The sequence below is a fragment of the Euprymna scolopes genome, chromosome 32, assembly GCF_053919585.1.
Source record: "Euprymna scolopes isolate OS-2025 chromosome 32, ASM5391958v1, whole genome shotgun sequence".
Classification (NCBI taxonomy): Eukaryota; Metazoa; Mollusca; class Cephalopoda; order Sepiida; family Sepiolidae; genus Euprymna; species Euprymna scolopes.
The window spans coordinates 49,962,804-49,980,303 of record NC_136513.1 but is presented as its reverse complement, the minus strand read 5'-3'; the positions used below and the strand labels follow the sequence as shown (position 1 = coordinate 49,980,303).

At 34.5% G+C, this 17,500-nt stretch overlaps 1 protein-coding gene and 1 long non-coding RNA gene across 2 annotated transcripts in view; one reads left to right on the top strand and one right to left on the bottom strand.

Annotated features, from left to right (window-relative positions):
- LOC145256346 (uncharacterized) overlaps positions 1 to 17,500 on the bottom strand; it is a 259,093-nt gene that overhangs the window by 163,599 nt on the left and 77,994 nt on the right. The gene's annotated exons all lie outside the window — the stretch shown is intronic.
- LOC145256345 (uncharacterized) overlaps positions 12,409 to 17,500 on the top strand; it is a 70,586-nt gene continuing 65,494 nt past the window's right edge. Inside the window, exon 1 of the mRNA XM_080115131.1 lies at positions 12,409 to 12,499. Within this exon, the coding sequence (XP_079971257.1) occupies positions 12,448 to 12,499 (52 nt within the window). The 5' untranslated portion in view covers positions 12,409 to 12,447. The remainder of the gene's footprint in view (positions 12,500 to 17,500) is intronic.

Below are 17,500 nucleotides of genomic sequence, written 5' to 3'. Positions count from 1 at the left end.
ACGGAAGACAGTTCCACGGGCGTGCAGTTCTAAGAAAGAAGCTTTTTTCATGGAATCTATGTTTAGGTCTAGGCACAGATAAAGAGTGGAGGGAATTACTGGCCGTCAGTGCCGGGCACACGGGTGGGTTCGTAAACAATCTGAATGAGGTCATAAGCAATGGAGAAAGCATGACAGAACCTTCCCTCATCATCGGTCTTGTTTGAGTGGGTTAACCATTCCACATTGTGAACATTGAAGTCTCCACATACGTGAATGTTAGCTGAAGGATAAGCAGATTGGACGTGGTCAATTTTCTCAGATATGCCTTTAAAGATAGTAACTCCGTTGTGGTGGGGGCGATAGAGAGTAAATATAAACGCAGTAGTGTAAGCAAGTGCAACCCGGAAGCACATATAGGGTAAGTTAGGATCTTCTCTGGAGATGTCCCTACTACATGGAAAGCTATTTTTAATCTAAGCACATATTTCATGCCCATTGGCGATCTTGGGGGTCGGATTTGGAAGTTAAGTGAGCGTATCCTTTAATTACGAACTCATCTAGGGAAAATGGTGGGATCCTTCTACCGCTCAAGAAGATATCTCACTACTGATGCAATTCTCTATCTGTATAAAAGCCAAGTACGTCCAAGGATGGAGTACTGCTGCCACATCTGGGCAGGAGCTGTTAAAAAAAGCCTATCCTGCCTTGACAGAGTACAAAATAGACTTTGTGGTTTAGTGGGGGGATGCCCTTTTCTCTTCCCTGCAACCTCTCTCCTACAGAAGAGACGTTGCGATCCTGTCTTTGTTTTATCGTTATTTCCATGGCAGGTGCTCGTCTGAGCTCCAATCCCTCGTCCCCCCCCTCGCCAATCTTTCACGAGAAACACCTGTCTGGCTGAAACTACTGTCAATAATTTTCCCCACTCTCTATCTGTGCCTAAATCCAAACGTAGATTCCATGAGCAAAGCTTCTTTCTTAGAACTGCACGCCAGTGGAACTCTCTGCCGCTTGCCTGTTTCCCACCTGACTACAACTTGGACGTTTTCAAGTCCAACATAAACAAACTCCTGATAAACCTCCCTCTTAAGTAAGACACTATCAAAACCCCCAATACTAATGATTACTACAATACTATCTCATTGATTACTGTACACGCAATAACCCTTATCCCTGAGTGGCCTTCAGGCCTTGATAAGTGGTGAACCCCATGTAAAAAAAAAAAAAATAGTCTGTCCAATGCCAGTTTCACTTAAAAATAATAGTGTGTACTTCTTTATTCTTTAAAACATTGTGTGTCCTTTGTCATGCTTGCACACTCGTGATAGACACGTTTTCTGATACGAGATATTTATATTCGAATCCAATAAAGTTTTTATTTCATGTTTCATATGTGTTTACATATTCAAACTATCCTCCTTTTTCATAATACATCTCAGTACTAGGACTTATACTAAATACTTTATAGCACACAATGAGAGGTGATGGGGGGGGTCCATAGTTAACGATACGGTCTGATTACCTGGGTGCCCCAAGTTTGAACCCAGTTCATTCCACAAAAATCACTTTCACTGAGAATGTTGGCAACCTTCACTTGGTCCCGCCCAGAAATACTTGATGTCTTTGCTTGATAATTATAATAAAATAATAATTATACTTATATATATATATATATATGAATCTTTTCTTAATTACAGTGCCACTTTGATTTAGGGGCCTACCATCAGGACATGTTATATGAATACTATATAGGGAGTTGAGCAGCAAGATGTCTGTTTACATTGCACTTTAACTTCTGCATGTCAGTACAGTTGGGGAAGTAAAAACCCGGAACGGAATTCTGAAGTCTAAAAGTTGTGGGGAAGAAACTATTGGAGTAGAAGGCTTTCTGGAATCTGGGAATCTGTGTAGGGGTGGGATTTTGCTGCTTCTCGGTTTTGTTGGGGATATTTACATTGAGGGGGTACAAGTGCTTGTAGTTCGTCAGAGCATCCACCATTAAAATACTTGTAAAATAGGCAGAGGGAGGTAACATTTCGTCGATGGGACAGAGGCTGAAGCTTAGATGACAGTTCAGGACCTATTAGGTTGGCGACACTTTTTTGAACCCTGTCTAGGAGCAAGAGACTAGTAGCAGATGCACCAGACCAAATGTGACAACAATACTCCATACATGGGCGAATGGTGGCCTTATAGAGGTACAGGATACTTTCGGGTGTTAGTAGCTTTCTAGCACAGTAGAGAGAGCCTACCTTCTTCGCAGTGATCCTGGCAATGCTCTCAATGTAACTGTTAAAACTCATGTTCCCTGTGAACGTTAAGCCGAGGAGTTTAAAGGAAGTACTTTCATCTAATGTGTCTTTGGCTATTGCTATTGGTGGTAGAAAATGTTTCTTGTAATTATTGAAGGAAACAAGCTTAGTCTTAGCAGCATTGAATGTGACCATCCATTTTTGTCCCAATTTCACTACAGATTGGAGGTCATCCTCTAGTGTTTCTGTCATTTCCTTAGATATGTGTTCATTTGTTTTCCCCTCGTGCTTGTTATAAAGCGTGGTTTTATCAGCATATATACCCATTTCAGAGAGACTTTTATCAGGGAGGTCATTTATGAATATTAGGAATAATAAAGGTCAAAGGATAGACCTTCTGAGGTACTCCTGCATTTATATCATATTGTTTAGGTGTATGACCGTCGAGGATAACCTGGATTTTTCTCTTACTTAAGAAGGATTTAATTATGTTAAGTATTCTTCCAATGATACTGTATGATCCGATTTTCCTGATGAGATTATCGTGTCATACCCTGTCAGAAGCCTTAGTTATATCTAGGGCTACCGCTCTACCTGTCCCGCTTTGTCCAGTGTATGGTATATACATTCAGAGATTACAGTTAAGATATCTGCTGTGGAACGAGCTTGCTTAAATCCATATTGTTAGTCAGTCAGAAGTTTAGCATCAGTAAGGTGATGGACTAGAGTTTGGTTTATTATGGACTCAAATATTTTTGCAAAATGTGGGAGGACGCTAATGGGGCGATAATTTAATGGGTCAGTTCTTTCATCAGAATTCTTGAAAACTGGTACCACAGAAGTTTTCCAGCAGTCAGGAAAGCAAGATACATTAAGGCATTTGTTTGGAGAGAACTGGAGCTACGTCTGTGGAACATTTTATTAATAGCACAGCCGAGATGAGATCGGGTCCACATGCTTTTGAAGTGTCAAAGTTTTTTATGATATGCACCTGAAAAGGGGTGATTTTCAGATCATCTAGCGTGGCGTCTGTCCGCAAAGGAAAGTCAGGGATGGGGTTGTTTGCAGGGTCCAGTGTGGAGTTTGAAGCAAACCGACTGGCAAGCATGTTAATCTTCTCGGTTGCCGTGCAAACAACCTCATGATTGTTTGATTGTGGGGAATTGTTGATTGCCCATTATTTACTACACTGTTGTAGATTTTCCAAAAATCACGGCTTCCTAATTTCTGTGCTTGGATGCGTTTTCTGGTGGTTTCAGTAAATTCTCTCTTAGCTGTTGCTATTTCTTTCTTACAATTACTTCTGGCTTCTATAAACTTCTGTCTATTTGATCTGGAGTTATGGCGGTTAAATCTGTGGTATGCATGCTGCCTTTGAGTAATGGCAGCTGCAAAAGTAGAAGTAAACCATTGGGGAGAGTGGGCCTTATTATAGAACTGAACTTTTATAATTCATGATTAAAAGCATTTTAAAATAAAGAAAAGGGCCGAAGAAGAGAGGAGAGAAAAAAAAGGGCGGGTCAATTGAGGTTTGAAAGACTTTTTTTTTTAAATGCTGAATGACTTTGCATACTTTTGGTAATATTTTGATAAAATTTAACTTTAAGGCCCGTCTCATGTTCGTATCGAAAAATATATTTTGTTTGTAGATTTCGGTGTGCTAAAAACGAATATGATAACCGTTTCCGTCACAGAGAAACAGTTTTTATGATATGAAAAAATTACATATTAAAAAGTGGGTGATCACTTTTCCATGTAAATTTAACTTAAAATGAGCACCCACTTTCTGGCCACACAGTGAAGAGGGTGTTTTTATTTCTTTATAGGCTAAAATGTTTTTGCTTGTTTTTGTTTTCTGCTTTCATCTTGCAATAAAGTCACGAGGAAATTGAAAAATAAAGAAAAATATGTATACAGATGATACCTGTAATTTCTTATGTTATCAGTGATGACCATTTCTGAATGCGTAAGTGAGCATATTTTTGTTGCAAACAAATAGTTTTCCGGATATCAAGTAATGTAATTACTTATGTTATCAGTGGTGACCATTTCTATACAAACAAGTGTGCGCATATTTTTGCCGCAAACAAGTAGTTTTCCAGATATTAAGCCATCTAATTCTATATGTTATCAGTGATGTTCATTTCTGTACACGTATATTTTGCCAAAATTATGCGCGCTTGTGCGTACAAAAATGGCCACCATTGATAACATATAGAATTACATGGCTAAATATCTGGAAAACTACTTGTTTTTCATCTAATTTTACACTGTTCGCTAAAGATTACTACGCTATGTGAGCAGGCAGTTTGGTACGCGAGTGCACATTTCACGACCCTTGTTTATAGTACCGCGCTCGTGCGTAGCATAACCAAAGGCTGTGAAACGGCGGAATATAGTCTCAGGGTTCAGGGGTTAATACCATGCAAACGGTAAATTTGCGATGGAAACGGTTAGCATATTCTTTAAAAGCACACCGAAATCTACAAAAAAAAAAAAAAAAAAAATTTCTATACGAATGTGAGAAGTAAAATAATACCAATGTTTTTACATTTTAAGGATCGGCTATTCATTTGGCAGCCCCCCCCCCCCAAAAAAAAAAAGAAAGAAAAAAAGACGAAAAAAAAATCCCCACTGCTATTCACGTAAAAAAAAAAGTCTCTACACTGATTCATGGAGTAAAAATAAATAAATAAATAAGCAAACGGTATACAAATTCGCAACAACTGGTTCAACCGGTGTTTTTTATTTTCTTTTCTTTTAAATGTGAAGATTGCTGACGAAATTTTGATGCTTAAGAATTAAATCTATTAAAAAAAAAAATAAATGGCAGAAAAAAAAAATCTCTCTTTCGTTTGCTTCGTTTCCAGCTGACTACAATATGGTCGGCTTCAAGTCACATGTAAACAAGTTCTTGATGTGCTGTTCCCCTTAAGTAATCCAATTTACCAAATTTACACTACTAACGATTATTATGATATTGTCCCATTGACTACCATACACTCATTAACTCTTATCCTCAAGTGACCTCCAGGCCTTGATAAGTGGTAACTCCTGTACATATATATATATATATATATATATATATATATATATATATATATATATATATTTATTTATAGGAATTATGAAAGGAAGACTTATATTAATTCATGATTAAAAGCGTTTTTAAAATAGACTTCGTGGCTTAGTGGGGGATGCCCTTTTCTCTACCCTGCAACCTCTCTCCCACAGAAGAGACGTTGCGAGCCTATCCTTGTTTTATCGTTATTTCCATGGCAGGTGCTCGTCTGAACTCCAATCTCTGGTCCCCCCCCCTCGCCAATCTTTCACGAAAAACACCCGTCTAGCTGAATCCACTGTGAAAAATTCCCCCCACTCTATATCTGTGCCTAAATCAAAACGCGGATTCCATGAACAAAGCTTCTTTCTTAGAACTGCACGCCTGTGGAACTCTGTTCCGTCTGCCTGCTTCCCACCGGACTACAACTTGGATGTCTTCAAGTCCAATGTTAACAAAGTCCTAATGAACCGCCCCCTTAAGTAAACACTTCATCAAATCTCCACACTAACGTAATGTACTTGCAATAACCCTTATCCCTGAGTGGCTTCCGGGCCTTGATAAGTGGTGATCACTGTGTAAAAAAAAAAAAGAAAAAATAAAGAAAAAGGGGCGAACAAGAAAAGAGAGAGAAAAAAAGGGGGGAGTCAGCTGACCGGTTTCGTCCTCGCTTTCTCAAAGTTGTTTCAAGGGATTTAACAAAAAATTATGTTCCATCACACACACACACACACACACACACACACACACACACACATATATATATATATATATATGTATATACTTCAGAATATTTTTTTCTAATTAATTAATTATTTTGACTTTGACTTTCCATATCTCACTGACTTTAGCAAATAGGGTACATACCTTTATAAGTATTTGTTAATGTTTTCTCTCCTCTGATGAGATGGTAGACATCGAAACCCTATACGTAAGGAGATTAATTTTCTAAAGTATTCTTTGTCTTGCTTAGAATAATAACAATCTGATATGAAAGTCAACCACTTCATTTCAATAATGTTTTTATTTTAAAATTCATTGACTCACAATTTAATATATATACAGTGATGATCATATTTATTGGCACGGTAAAATAAAAGTTAAATTTTGTCTAATAAATTCTAAAAAAGGGATTAAATTAAAGAAAATAACAAAGTATATTATGTATTTTTAACTGGCCTTTCCGATGCAGCAATCGGATTTTAGAAAAAATAAATAACAAAGGAACAACAAACATAATTGCAAAAAAACCCTTGTTCAAAATTATTGGCACGATTTATTTAATAATCAATTGTATAGCCTTTGGCCTTGATTACCTTCCTCAGTCGCTTTTCATAGTTTACAACCAAGTTGTTGCACTCTTCAGTAGTAATTTTAGACCACTCTTCCTGACAATAATCCTCCAATTGAATAAGATTCTTAGGCTTCCTTTGCATTACCCTCAATTTTAATGTTCTCCATAAATTTTCAATTGGATTAAGGTCTGGGCTTTGTGATGGCCACTCCAAAACATTAATATGATTGTCCTCAAGCCATTTCTTAGTCAGTTTAGTCGAATGCTTTGGGTCATTATCTTGCATGAACCACCAACGACGACCAAGTGAGAGCTCTTTAGCAGAGTCTTTCAGGTTTTCATCCAATATTTTAACATAATCTTCCTTTTTTATGCTACCTGTGACCTTAACAAGTCGCCCTGGTCCAGAGGCAGCAAAGGATCCCCAAAACATCAAACTGCCTCCACCGTGCTTCACTGTGGGTATGGTGTTCTTAGGCAGGAAAGCTTCGCCAGATTTTCTGTAAATATAAGACACTTTATTATGGCCAAATAACTCTATTTTTGTTTCGTCAGTCCATAGAACACGTTTCCAGAATGCAACATCTTTATCAATATGACGTTTTGCAAAGGCTAGCCTTGCTTTCAGGTGCATAGGCTTCAATAAGGGAGTCTTTCTCGGACGACATGCTTTTAAACCAGCTCTCTTCAAAACTCTACCAACTGTATGTCGAGATACATTCACTCCAGAGGTGCTCTGTTCATCAACAATCTCCCCAACAGAGATCCTTGGGTTTTGTTTTACTTGTCGAACAATTTTCCGTTCATCTCTTGGGGAAAGAATCCTTTTTCTCCCTCTACCCTCTAAACTCATAACGTGGCCTTGCGATTTGAACTTGTTTATTATGGCTCTAACAGTGGATTTGGGAAGGTTTAGCTTCTTTGAAATCTTATCATAGCCCTCCCCATTGGTATGGCATGCTACAACAAGCTTCCTGACGTCTTCGCTGTGTTCCTTAGTTTTAACCATGGCGATTGAAAATTATAATTTAGTCACTTATAATAGTTTAAATAAATCGCTATCTAAAAATTATCTGAAAAAAATTATTCACTGAATTAGCGTTAAACAAGCATAATATGGCTATAAAAAAGTTCAGAAAGCACGTAAACCGGAAATTGATTGATATTATACTGATACTAAAAGAAAAACAAAGCCGTGCCAATAATTTTGAACAAGGGTTTTTTGCAATTATGTTTGTTGTTCCTTTGTTATTTATTTTTTCTAAAATCCGATTGCTGCATCGGAAAGGCCAGTTAAAAATACATAATATACTTTGTTATTTTCTTTAATTTAATCCCTTTTTTAGAATTTATTAGACAAAATTTAACTTTTATTTTACCGTGCCAATAAATATGATCATCACTGTATATATATATATGTATATATATATATATATATATATATATATATATATATATATATATATATATATATATGTGTGTGTGTGTGTATGTGTGTGTGTGTGTGTGTGTGATTGCTTTAAATATGCACAATGATTTGACCTCGAGTCGATTATTATTATTATTATTATTATTATTATTATTATTATTATTATTATTATTATTATTATTATTATTATTATTATTATTATTATCATTATTATTATTATTATTATTATTGAGGTCGAAGTCTGTAGATCCAAAATTCATTGAGTATATAGGTTGAGAAGTGTCCTCATACACTCACATTTTCATTTTTATAGATATACTAGCAGGCCGCCTGGCGTTGCCAGGTCATAAAATATGAATAAATATTATATTTTAATTAATGCCGAATTCTTATTTATTATAAACAGAAGCACTGTAGGTATTAAACGTAACATTAAATTCCTTGAAAAAAAAAATTAATAAACAAACGAAAAAAGCTGAGACATGTGCGTGCAAGTATTATGTTTTTGTTTTGTAAACAGCTCACTCCTTGTAAGTAAAAAAAAAAAAAATACTCAAGCTGAGATCAAAACCAAAACCTAAAGACAGTGAGTCAAGTACGATAGCCATTAGGATAGCTTTACACAATTTTAAAACCACCTGCCTCCTCCCTTGAGGCTTGCATTCACAAATATCTGCGGGCTTAGAACTAACTTAGATGATGTTGAATCATTTCTCCTTGTAAACACCCCGCATATCTTAGCATTAAGTGAAACTAACCTTCACTCCTCCATTCCCTCTAACCACTTTAACATGCCTGGTTATCTCCCACTCTGCCGTAAGGACTCGGACAGACATATTTTTAACACCCTTCCCCTGACTAGAGAAACAAAACTAGAATCAGACGACCAGGCCTTTATGTGCTTCAGGCTAAACATGCAACAAAATATTAGCTACTTGTATTTTCTCTACCGCTCTCCCTCAACCTAGGACTGTACCCTAATAAACAAAGTCTCTGATAGCATAGATATAGCACTCTCTCTCTCAATACTAGCACACAAGTACATGTATTTGGTGACTTCAATGTCCACCACAGTAACTGGCTTCGATTCTCTAATTACACAGACGCAACTGGTAGCACAACAGTCAACACATAGCTTATCTATATCTCATTCCCTATCTCAGACGGTTACATTTCCGACACGTTTCCCAGACCAGCAAGATAAACATGCCTCACTTCTAGATCTATTTCTGACAATAGTTCCCGATGATTGTACAACAAATGCCCACAGCCCACTTGGGAATGCTGATGACACTGTGATAATTGTAGAAATCACCCTAAATTCTTGCTCTAAAACTGAAGACCCACTGCTCAAAACAACGAGGTATTACAAAAAGGCTGACTGGGAAGCCATCAGGGAACTCATTAGAGATGCCCCATGGCAAAATATCTTTACTCTTCCAGTGAAACAGTGTGCAAGTGAGACCACTGAATGGCTCAAAACTGCAATCGAAGCACATGTTCCCACACGAAAATTCTATAGCAAGGCCCATCTCCCCAATGGTTTACTTCTGCTTGTGCAGCTGCCATTGCTCAAAAGCAGCATGTGTTCTACAGATTCAACCCGCAAAAGTCAGTACCAACAGACGAAGTATATAGAAGCTAAAAGTAATTGTAAGAGAGTAATAGCAACAGCTAAGACAGTCGGTTTGCCTCCACACTGGACCTGGCACACCACTCCCTCCCCGATATTCTTTGTGGACACACTAGACGATTTGAAAATCACCCCTTCTAAAGTACATGGTATTATAAAAACCTAGACCCCTCAAAAGTATGTGGACCCGATCTCATCCCGGCTGTGCTATTAAAAAAATTCTCTGCTGAGGTTGCTCCAGTTCTCTCCAAGCTTTACAATAAATGCCTTAACAAATCTTGCTTCCCTGACTGCTGGAAAACTGCTTCTGTGGTACCAGTTTTCAAGAATTCTGGTGAAAGAACTGACCTATTAAATTATCGCCCCATTAGTCTCCTCCCGCTTTTCGCCAAAAATTTGATTCCTTAATTAATCAAGCCCTAGTCCAACACCTAACAGCTGCTAAACTCCTGACCGACAAACAATATGGATTTAGGCAAGCCCGTTCCACAGCAGATATCTAAACTGTAATCTCTGAATGTATATACCGTTCACTGGACAAAACAGGAGAGGGTAGAGTGGTAGCCCTCGATATATCTAAAGCTTTTGACAGGGTATGGCACGATGGTCTTCTAAGGAAAATTAGATCATATGGAATCACTGGAAGAATACATAATGTAATTAAATCCTTCTTAAGTAAGAGAAAAATCCAACTCAGAATAGAAAAAGAGTCCGTGCTAAAGTTTGCTGCACAAGACGGGGTTTTAAGTAAATGATCCGTAATTGAAGACCCGTATGTGTTAGTAACAACGTCCGTTGCCCGGTAGGTTCTATTCCTAATTTTACTGGGTACATGTTGTTGGATTCTGCCATCTAATCTTAATGTCGTTCGACCCAAGTACTTGGCACCGCAACCACATTCAAAATTGTAAATAATGTTACTATTATGGTGGTGGGGAGTAGAACGTCTTTTCGAGAAGATGGTAATAAAGTTCTTGTAGAGAACACAACACGCACATTGACAGCAAAATAACATCCATGAACTGCTGAACTTATTTGTTTGGCAAATTTCTCACTTACTGTACCCAATCAAGGCAAACGAAGATAAATTGGACATTTGGCCACTATATTCTCTTTAATTCAAGAGAATTCAGCCAATTTCTTTTGAATAACTGACCTAATCACATTAAGTGGGTACCCGTTTTTGGATAAAGTATCCGTAATTGTTTCCAATTCCTCATCTAATTTTAACTTGGAACAAATCATAAGGGCACGATGTGTTAGGGTCCAAATTAGATTTATCTTACGTTTTTTAGGGCAAAATGAATCCCAACGAGTGTACAATCCTGCAAATGTTGGCCTACGGTATATAGATGTATGGTAACTAGATGGTGTTTTTTGTTACCAATACATCAAGGAAAGCTATGGATGAATTGCACTCTCCCTCATAGGTGTACTTTAACGCGGGGTGCATTCCATTGAGTAAGGAGAAAAAGGTGTTTGCTTCCGTTTGGTTATTAAATAAACAGAATGTGTCTTCAACATATCGGAAGTACACTAATGGTTTTATGGGCCCAGATAGTAAGCGCTGTTCATAGAACCCCACAAAAATATTATGTCCTGTTCCCCTTTTCCCTCCTTTTTGGAGAGAAGATTAAAGGAAGATATATATATATATATATATATATATATATATATATATATATATATATATATATATATATATATATATATATATATGAAAAGTTTGGGATTCGGTTTCGATTCAAGCAGATGAACCCAAGTCATATGAATATATTTTTTATTTTTAAAATCACAACATTATAATATATAAAAATCGATAGAACATTAACTCTATAATAATATATACGAAATCTGCAAGAATTAAAATATCATATTTAAGCGTATTTTACGACCTGGCTACGCCGGGCGTCCCTGCTAGCTTGGATAAATACTTCTGCAGTTTTAACAAAATAGTTGCGCTTTTGGTCAAGATCAAAGTGTAGTATCTGTTCTTCAGATGCTGCACTTCATTTTCTTGTTCTCTTTCGGTGGAGGAGAAATCCTTCACGACTGAGACAATTTTTATTTTTGTACCTTTTTCTCCACGTTAAAAAACGACCCTGGTGTCTAACTCTGTCCCGTGGGGAGGCATAGTAAATAGGTACAATAATATCAGAGCGTCTCCATTCACGCCGAATATCTATACAATGCCAACATCAATATATTACGTATGAATGAGTCCCCCGTGGAATTTCCGCAGGTCTCGCTAATTATAATAATTATTATTATTTATCTATTTATTTTTAACTATTAATCGACTATTTATTGAAATAAAAAAATAAAATAAGGGAAATATAAAACGAATGAAAAAATATATTTATAAAAATCTAAACAAGATATCTCGGCCTTTTTGCTCAGTGCAAAGTTTAGTATCTGTTCTGACTTCCTTTTTTCTGTCATTTGTCAGCGGAAAAGAAATACTTCTCGACTGAGATAATTTTAATTTTGTTCTCATTCTGTGTACCGCTTTTTTAAATTTTAGAGTTAGCTGGGATTCCCCCATACGAAAAAAAAAAAAAAAAAAAAAAAATGTTACAAACACCTTGTGAGAAGGCAAGTAAATAGCATGGGCGTGACTTATCCTCTCCCCCCTTCAATAACTATCCAATGAATAAACACGCCAATTAAAAAACGAATTTAATGTAATTTCATTGGACAACTCGTTGACAGCGCCCATAAGCATCGTCTACCTATTTCTCTATATAAAGACAGAAGCGCGCGTGCATTTTAAAATTTGTTTTGTTCGTGCTAAAAATGTTTGCTACACATAAACTAACGACGGTCTTAGCCATGATTGCCATCCTCGGTAAGTATCCATTAATATATATATATATATATATATATATATATATATATATATATATATATATATATATATATATATATATATATATATATATATCTGTTTAATATATACATCTCTTATTTAGTCTGGCCCAGGCGATTGCTAACGTGAAAATATTTTTAATAGTCACCTAAAGAGAGAGAGAGAGAGAGAGAGAGAGAGAGAGAGAGAGAGAGAGAGAGAGAGAGAGAGAGAGAGAGAGAGAAGCATAATTTTTTTTTTAGGTTTCCGATTACTTTTTTATTGTATTTGAAAGATTAAAGCCTAAAGTTAATTTCCAAAAGTAAAAAATATTTACACGTAAAAAAAAAAAAAAAAGTTATAATGAAAAATGTTTTTACGGTGAATTTTGGAAGCTGAAAAATTCAACTAAATTTTGAAGCGCGTGCACGCGCGCACACACACACACACACACACACACACACACACACACACACACACACACACACACACACACACACACACACACACGCCCCCTCCCCCAAAAAACACATATGCATATATTTTCCCAAACGTAAAAAAAATACATTTATGATGATATATATTGATTTTTAGTTTTACTGGTAATTTAAAATCAATATTTATCGTTCCATCGTGAGTATAGCACTAGCAGCATTCAGCAATGGAATTTTTGTTAAACAAAACCAAAGAAACAAACAAACAGCAATTAAAAGAATCGTTTTCGGCATCGGAAAATAGGTATAAATTTTTCCACTCCCGATACCGACTATCGATGGTAAATATTGCATGAATCATAATCGAGAAATTCTCAACCAACACGACGGCGGATCTAATAACCGGAAATAAAAACCGAAATCTGGAGATCTTCAACCTGGGGTTCTACCAATCGAGAAACTTTATTAAAACGCCATCTTAGCAAAATAGTTATAGCTTTGGCATGACGTCATAGATTATATATATATATATATATATATATATATATATATATATATATATATATATATATATATATATATATATATATATATAATGTCAAGTTCCAAAACATGAGTTCAAACGTAATTATGAAAAAAAAAAAAAAAATTGCCCTTAACCTTAGAAATTATTTTAATTGTACAAAACAATTATTACTAAGTATTTTGCTTGAATTACATATTTTTTTACGATTTAGTATTTAATAAATTTTAGAATTTGAACCAGTACGGCTCATAAATTAAGTAGTAAAATTTGCACAAATCGAAGGTATCTTAATTTTCGCAAAGGGTTTCCGCCTCCGTTCTTCCCTCTTTGCATAAAATTAAATTAAACTAAATATAGCCTTCATTATGACCTCCTACGTCTAGCAGTTATATGCTAAAATTTATAATAATCAGTTAATTAGTTTATGAATAAATCGTACACATACAAATATGTAAACAGTGTTGGGACGACAGAGTTATCTCCCTTGAAAATTATCTTCATTGAAAGTTATCTCCCGTTTTTTTTTTTTTTATATGGATTTCCCCGACCATGTTTCCTAATTTGACAAATATGAGACTATCCAAGCTTTAATATTATTTAAGTATAAAAAAGATGGCAGAGATTGAAATCTCGTTGGCCTTACGAATGCCTTCGTGAAGCGAAACATACAAATTTATGCGTAGTTTAGTGGAATTTATATACTTATTTTTTTTTCTGAATAATACGATTTCTATTCGATTGAAATAATGTAAAGGCTGTCTTTTTTTTTTGTTTCATAGATTTGCAAGTATATTCAATTTGACCCCCAAAAAACAACTCATCATTAGACGAGGTTAGGTTTAGCGAGGTTTCGTCTATTTCCTTAGAGTTTTTAACGACTAATATTTACCAATACTAAAATGAATAATTATAAAACCTATAAAATTTCGAAAAAAAAAGAAGAAAAAAAAATCAAATAAATATAAATAGCCTCATGTGACAAATGGAAAAAAATTGTGTTATTTAATAAAGTTTGCATCGCGAATATTGAACAATTTTATCCGCATAGGATTAAGCTAGAAATATTTGTATTAATATTTCCCATTTCAAAATGTCTGAATATATATATATATATATATATATATATATATATATATATATATATATATATGCAGAGAGAGAGGGAGAGAGAGAGAGAGAGAGAGAGAGAGAGAGAGAGAGAGAGAGAGAGAGAGAGAGAGAAAGAGTGTGTGTGTGTGTGTAAGAACACAAGTAAAGACTGTAAATTATAATTTGATTTACAAGAATTTATTATTCGGCACGATACTCACAAAGAAACATTATAGAATTTCTTAATCCGTGGACATTCAAAGAATGCACTCTTTTCATCAGAAGAAATATTTTAGTAAAATAATTGTCATATCGAAGCTATGATTTTGCTGATACTAGCATAAATTGAAACTGCATCATATGAAAACTAATATCTGCATGGAAGTTTAGTGAAAAGAGTTTATGAAATGCAGAAAAGAAATAAAAAATGCAAAACAAATTTTATCGAGTATTTTTGTATTGTGTTAATCTAATGAAGATGAGGAGTAAAAAAATGAATTGGGGATATTTGAAATTTATAAGAGACACGTGTATTGGTTAGTGTGCAGAAAAGATGTGGCACAAGGCAGGTTGATGGGGAGAATAATCAACCCTTCATCCCACAGAGGAAACACTTTAATCGGGTACAAAGAAGCTAACAACGGAATCGTTGTTGACTCTCCCTGGGAAGCAAGTGCACTCTTACTATCATTTTATTGTGAAATTTTACTCCAGAAATTTCGTTTCTAAATATTGGTGTTTAATTTTCTGAATGCCCCCCAAAAATATGATGACGTGGATTTTATCGCGTTAATAGTAGTAGTAGTAGTAGTCGTAGTTGTGTTGATGACGATGGGAATTCCCCTGCGTCCAACAGAAAGGCGGTCCATTGGAATATATATATATATATATATATATATATATATATATATATATATATATATATATATATATATATATATATATATATAAGAGCAAGTAGTTAATAAAACATGTTAAAAAACACTTTGAAAAAGAGCTAAAAACATAATTAATCTGAAAAGCAAACACTTAATAAGTAGATAGTCCTTAATCCGCGGAGTTTCGAAGAAATACTTTCCTTCTCATCAAAGGGTAGGAATTAGCAAAATGCGGGATCGGATTTTGCATACAAAAAAAAAAAAAAAAAAAAAAAAAAATTTTTATTTTATATATATATATATATATATATATATATATATATATATATATATATATATTTGTTTATTCGTTGACGTATACTATTGTGAAATATCTTTTAAAAACATAAACCTTTATTACTGCAGAGCATTTACAAATAAATGACAAAAGTCTGTATTCCGAATTCCAAGACTATGTGTATATAAGTGTATATAGGTGTGTGTGTGTGTGTGTGTGTGTGTGTGTGTGTGTGTGTGGAGTATGTTTACATTAATGCATTTGTCTCATGAGGCTATTTATATTTGTTTGATTTTTTTCTTCTTTTTCTTTTTTTTCCAAAATTTCATAGTTTTTGTATTTATTTATTATAGTATCGGTAAATATTAGTCGTTTAAAATTATAAGGGAATAGACGAACCCACGGCAATCCTAACCTTGTCTAATGATGAGTTGTTTTAGAGGATCAAATTGAATATACTTCCAAATCTATGAAACATTTTTTCATATATATATATATATATATATATATATATATATATATATATATATATATATATATATATATGCAGTTATTTTTTATTCATACATTAGTAAAATCCGAACTATATTTTGACTATATTTTGTTATCAGTCAAGTGATATTTACCACTTGAAAGCCATGTATATAACGTCTATCTAAAATTTCTTTAGTTAAGTGTTATTCTCTGAAGAAAAAACTAATTTTTTCAAACGTTATAGAATAAGGAAATAATTTATTTCATATTCTATTGCTTGCGTACGAACAATAAATGTTAAAATCATAATTTGCATAATTTAACTACTTCCATAAAATGTTGCTATCTCGAATATTGAGCAATTTATATCCGCGTAGGACTAAGCTAGAAATATTTTTATTAATATTTGCCATTTCAAAATCTCTCTGTCTGTGCCTCTCTCTTTATATATATATATATATATATATATATATATATATATATATATATATATATATATATATATATATATATATATATATATGCATACATATATATGCATACATATCGAGAGAGTGTGTGTGTTAGGGGGCCTTTGTGTGCAAAAACAAAAACTTGAATAACTTTTAAAATAGGTCATTACTTCTGGGCCACACTGTATAGCGAGCGAGCGTGCGCGCACGCGCGTGCGCGTGCGTGTAAGAACACAAGTAAAAACTGTAAATTATAATTTACAAGAATTTATTATTCGGCACGATACTCACAAAGAAATATTATAGAATTTCTTAATCCGTGGGCATTCAAAGAATGCACTCTTTTCCTCAGAAGAAATATTTTAGTAAAAATGGCACAAGGGAGGTTGATGGGAAGAATCAACCCTTCATCCAACGGAGGAAACACTTTAATCGGGTACAAAGTAGCTAACAACAGAATCGTTGTTGACTCTCCCTGGGAAGCAAGTGCACTTCACTCTTACTGTCATTTTATTGTGAAATTTTACTCCAGAAATTTCGTTTCTAAATATTGGTATTTAATTTTCTGAATGTCCAAAAAATATGATGACGTGGATTTTATCGCGTTAATAGTATTAGTATTAATATTAGTAGTAGTCGTGCTAATGACGATGGGAATTCCCCTGCGTCGAACGTTGAACACAAAAAGCACGGCCACCGAGAGTAAGAAGTGGTTGAAAAACACAAGGGAAGCAACTCTTAATGTTTTTCTTTTTCGATTGCACAGATATGCAAATTCAGTCTTTACGACAAGAACCTAATAAACAAATAAATAAATTAATTAACAAATAAATAAATAAATAAATTAACAAATAAATAAATAAATTAACAA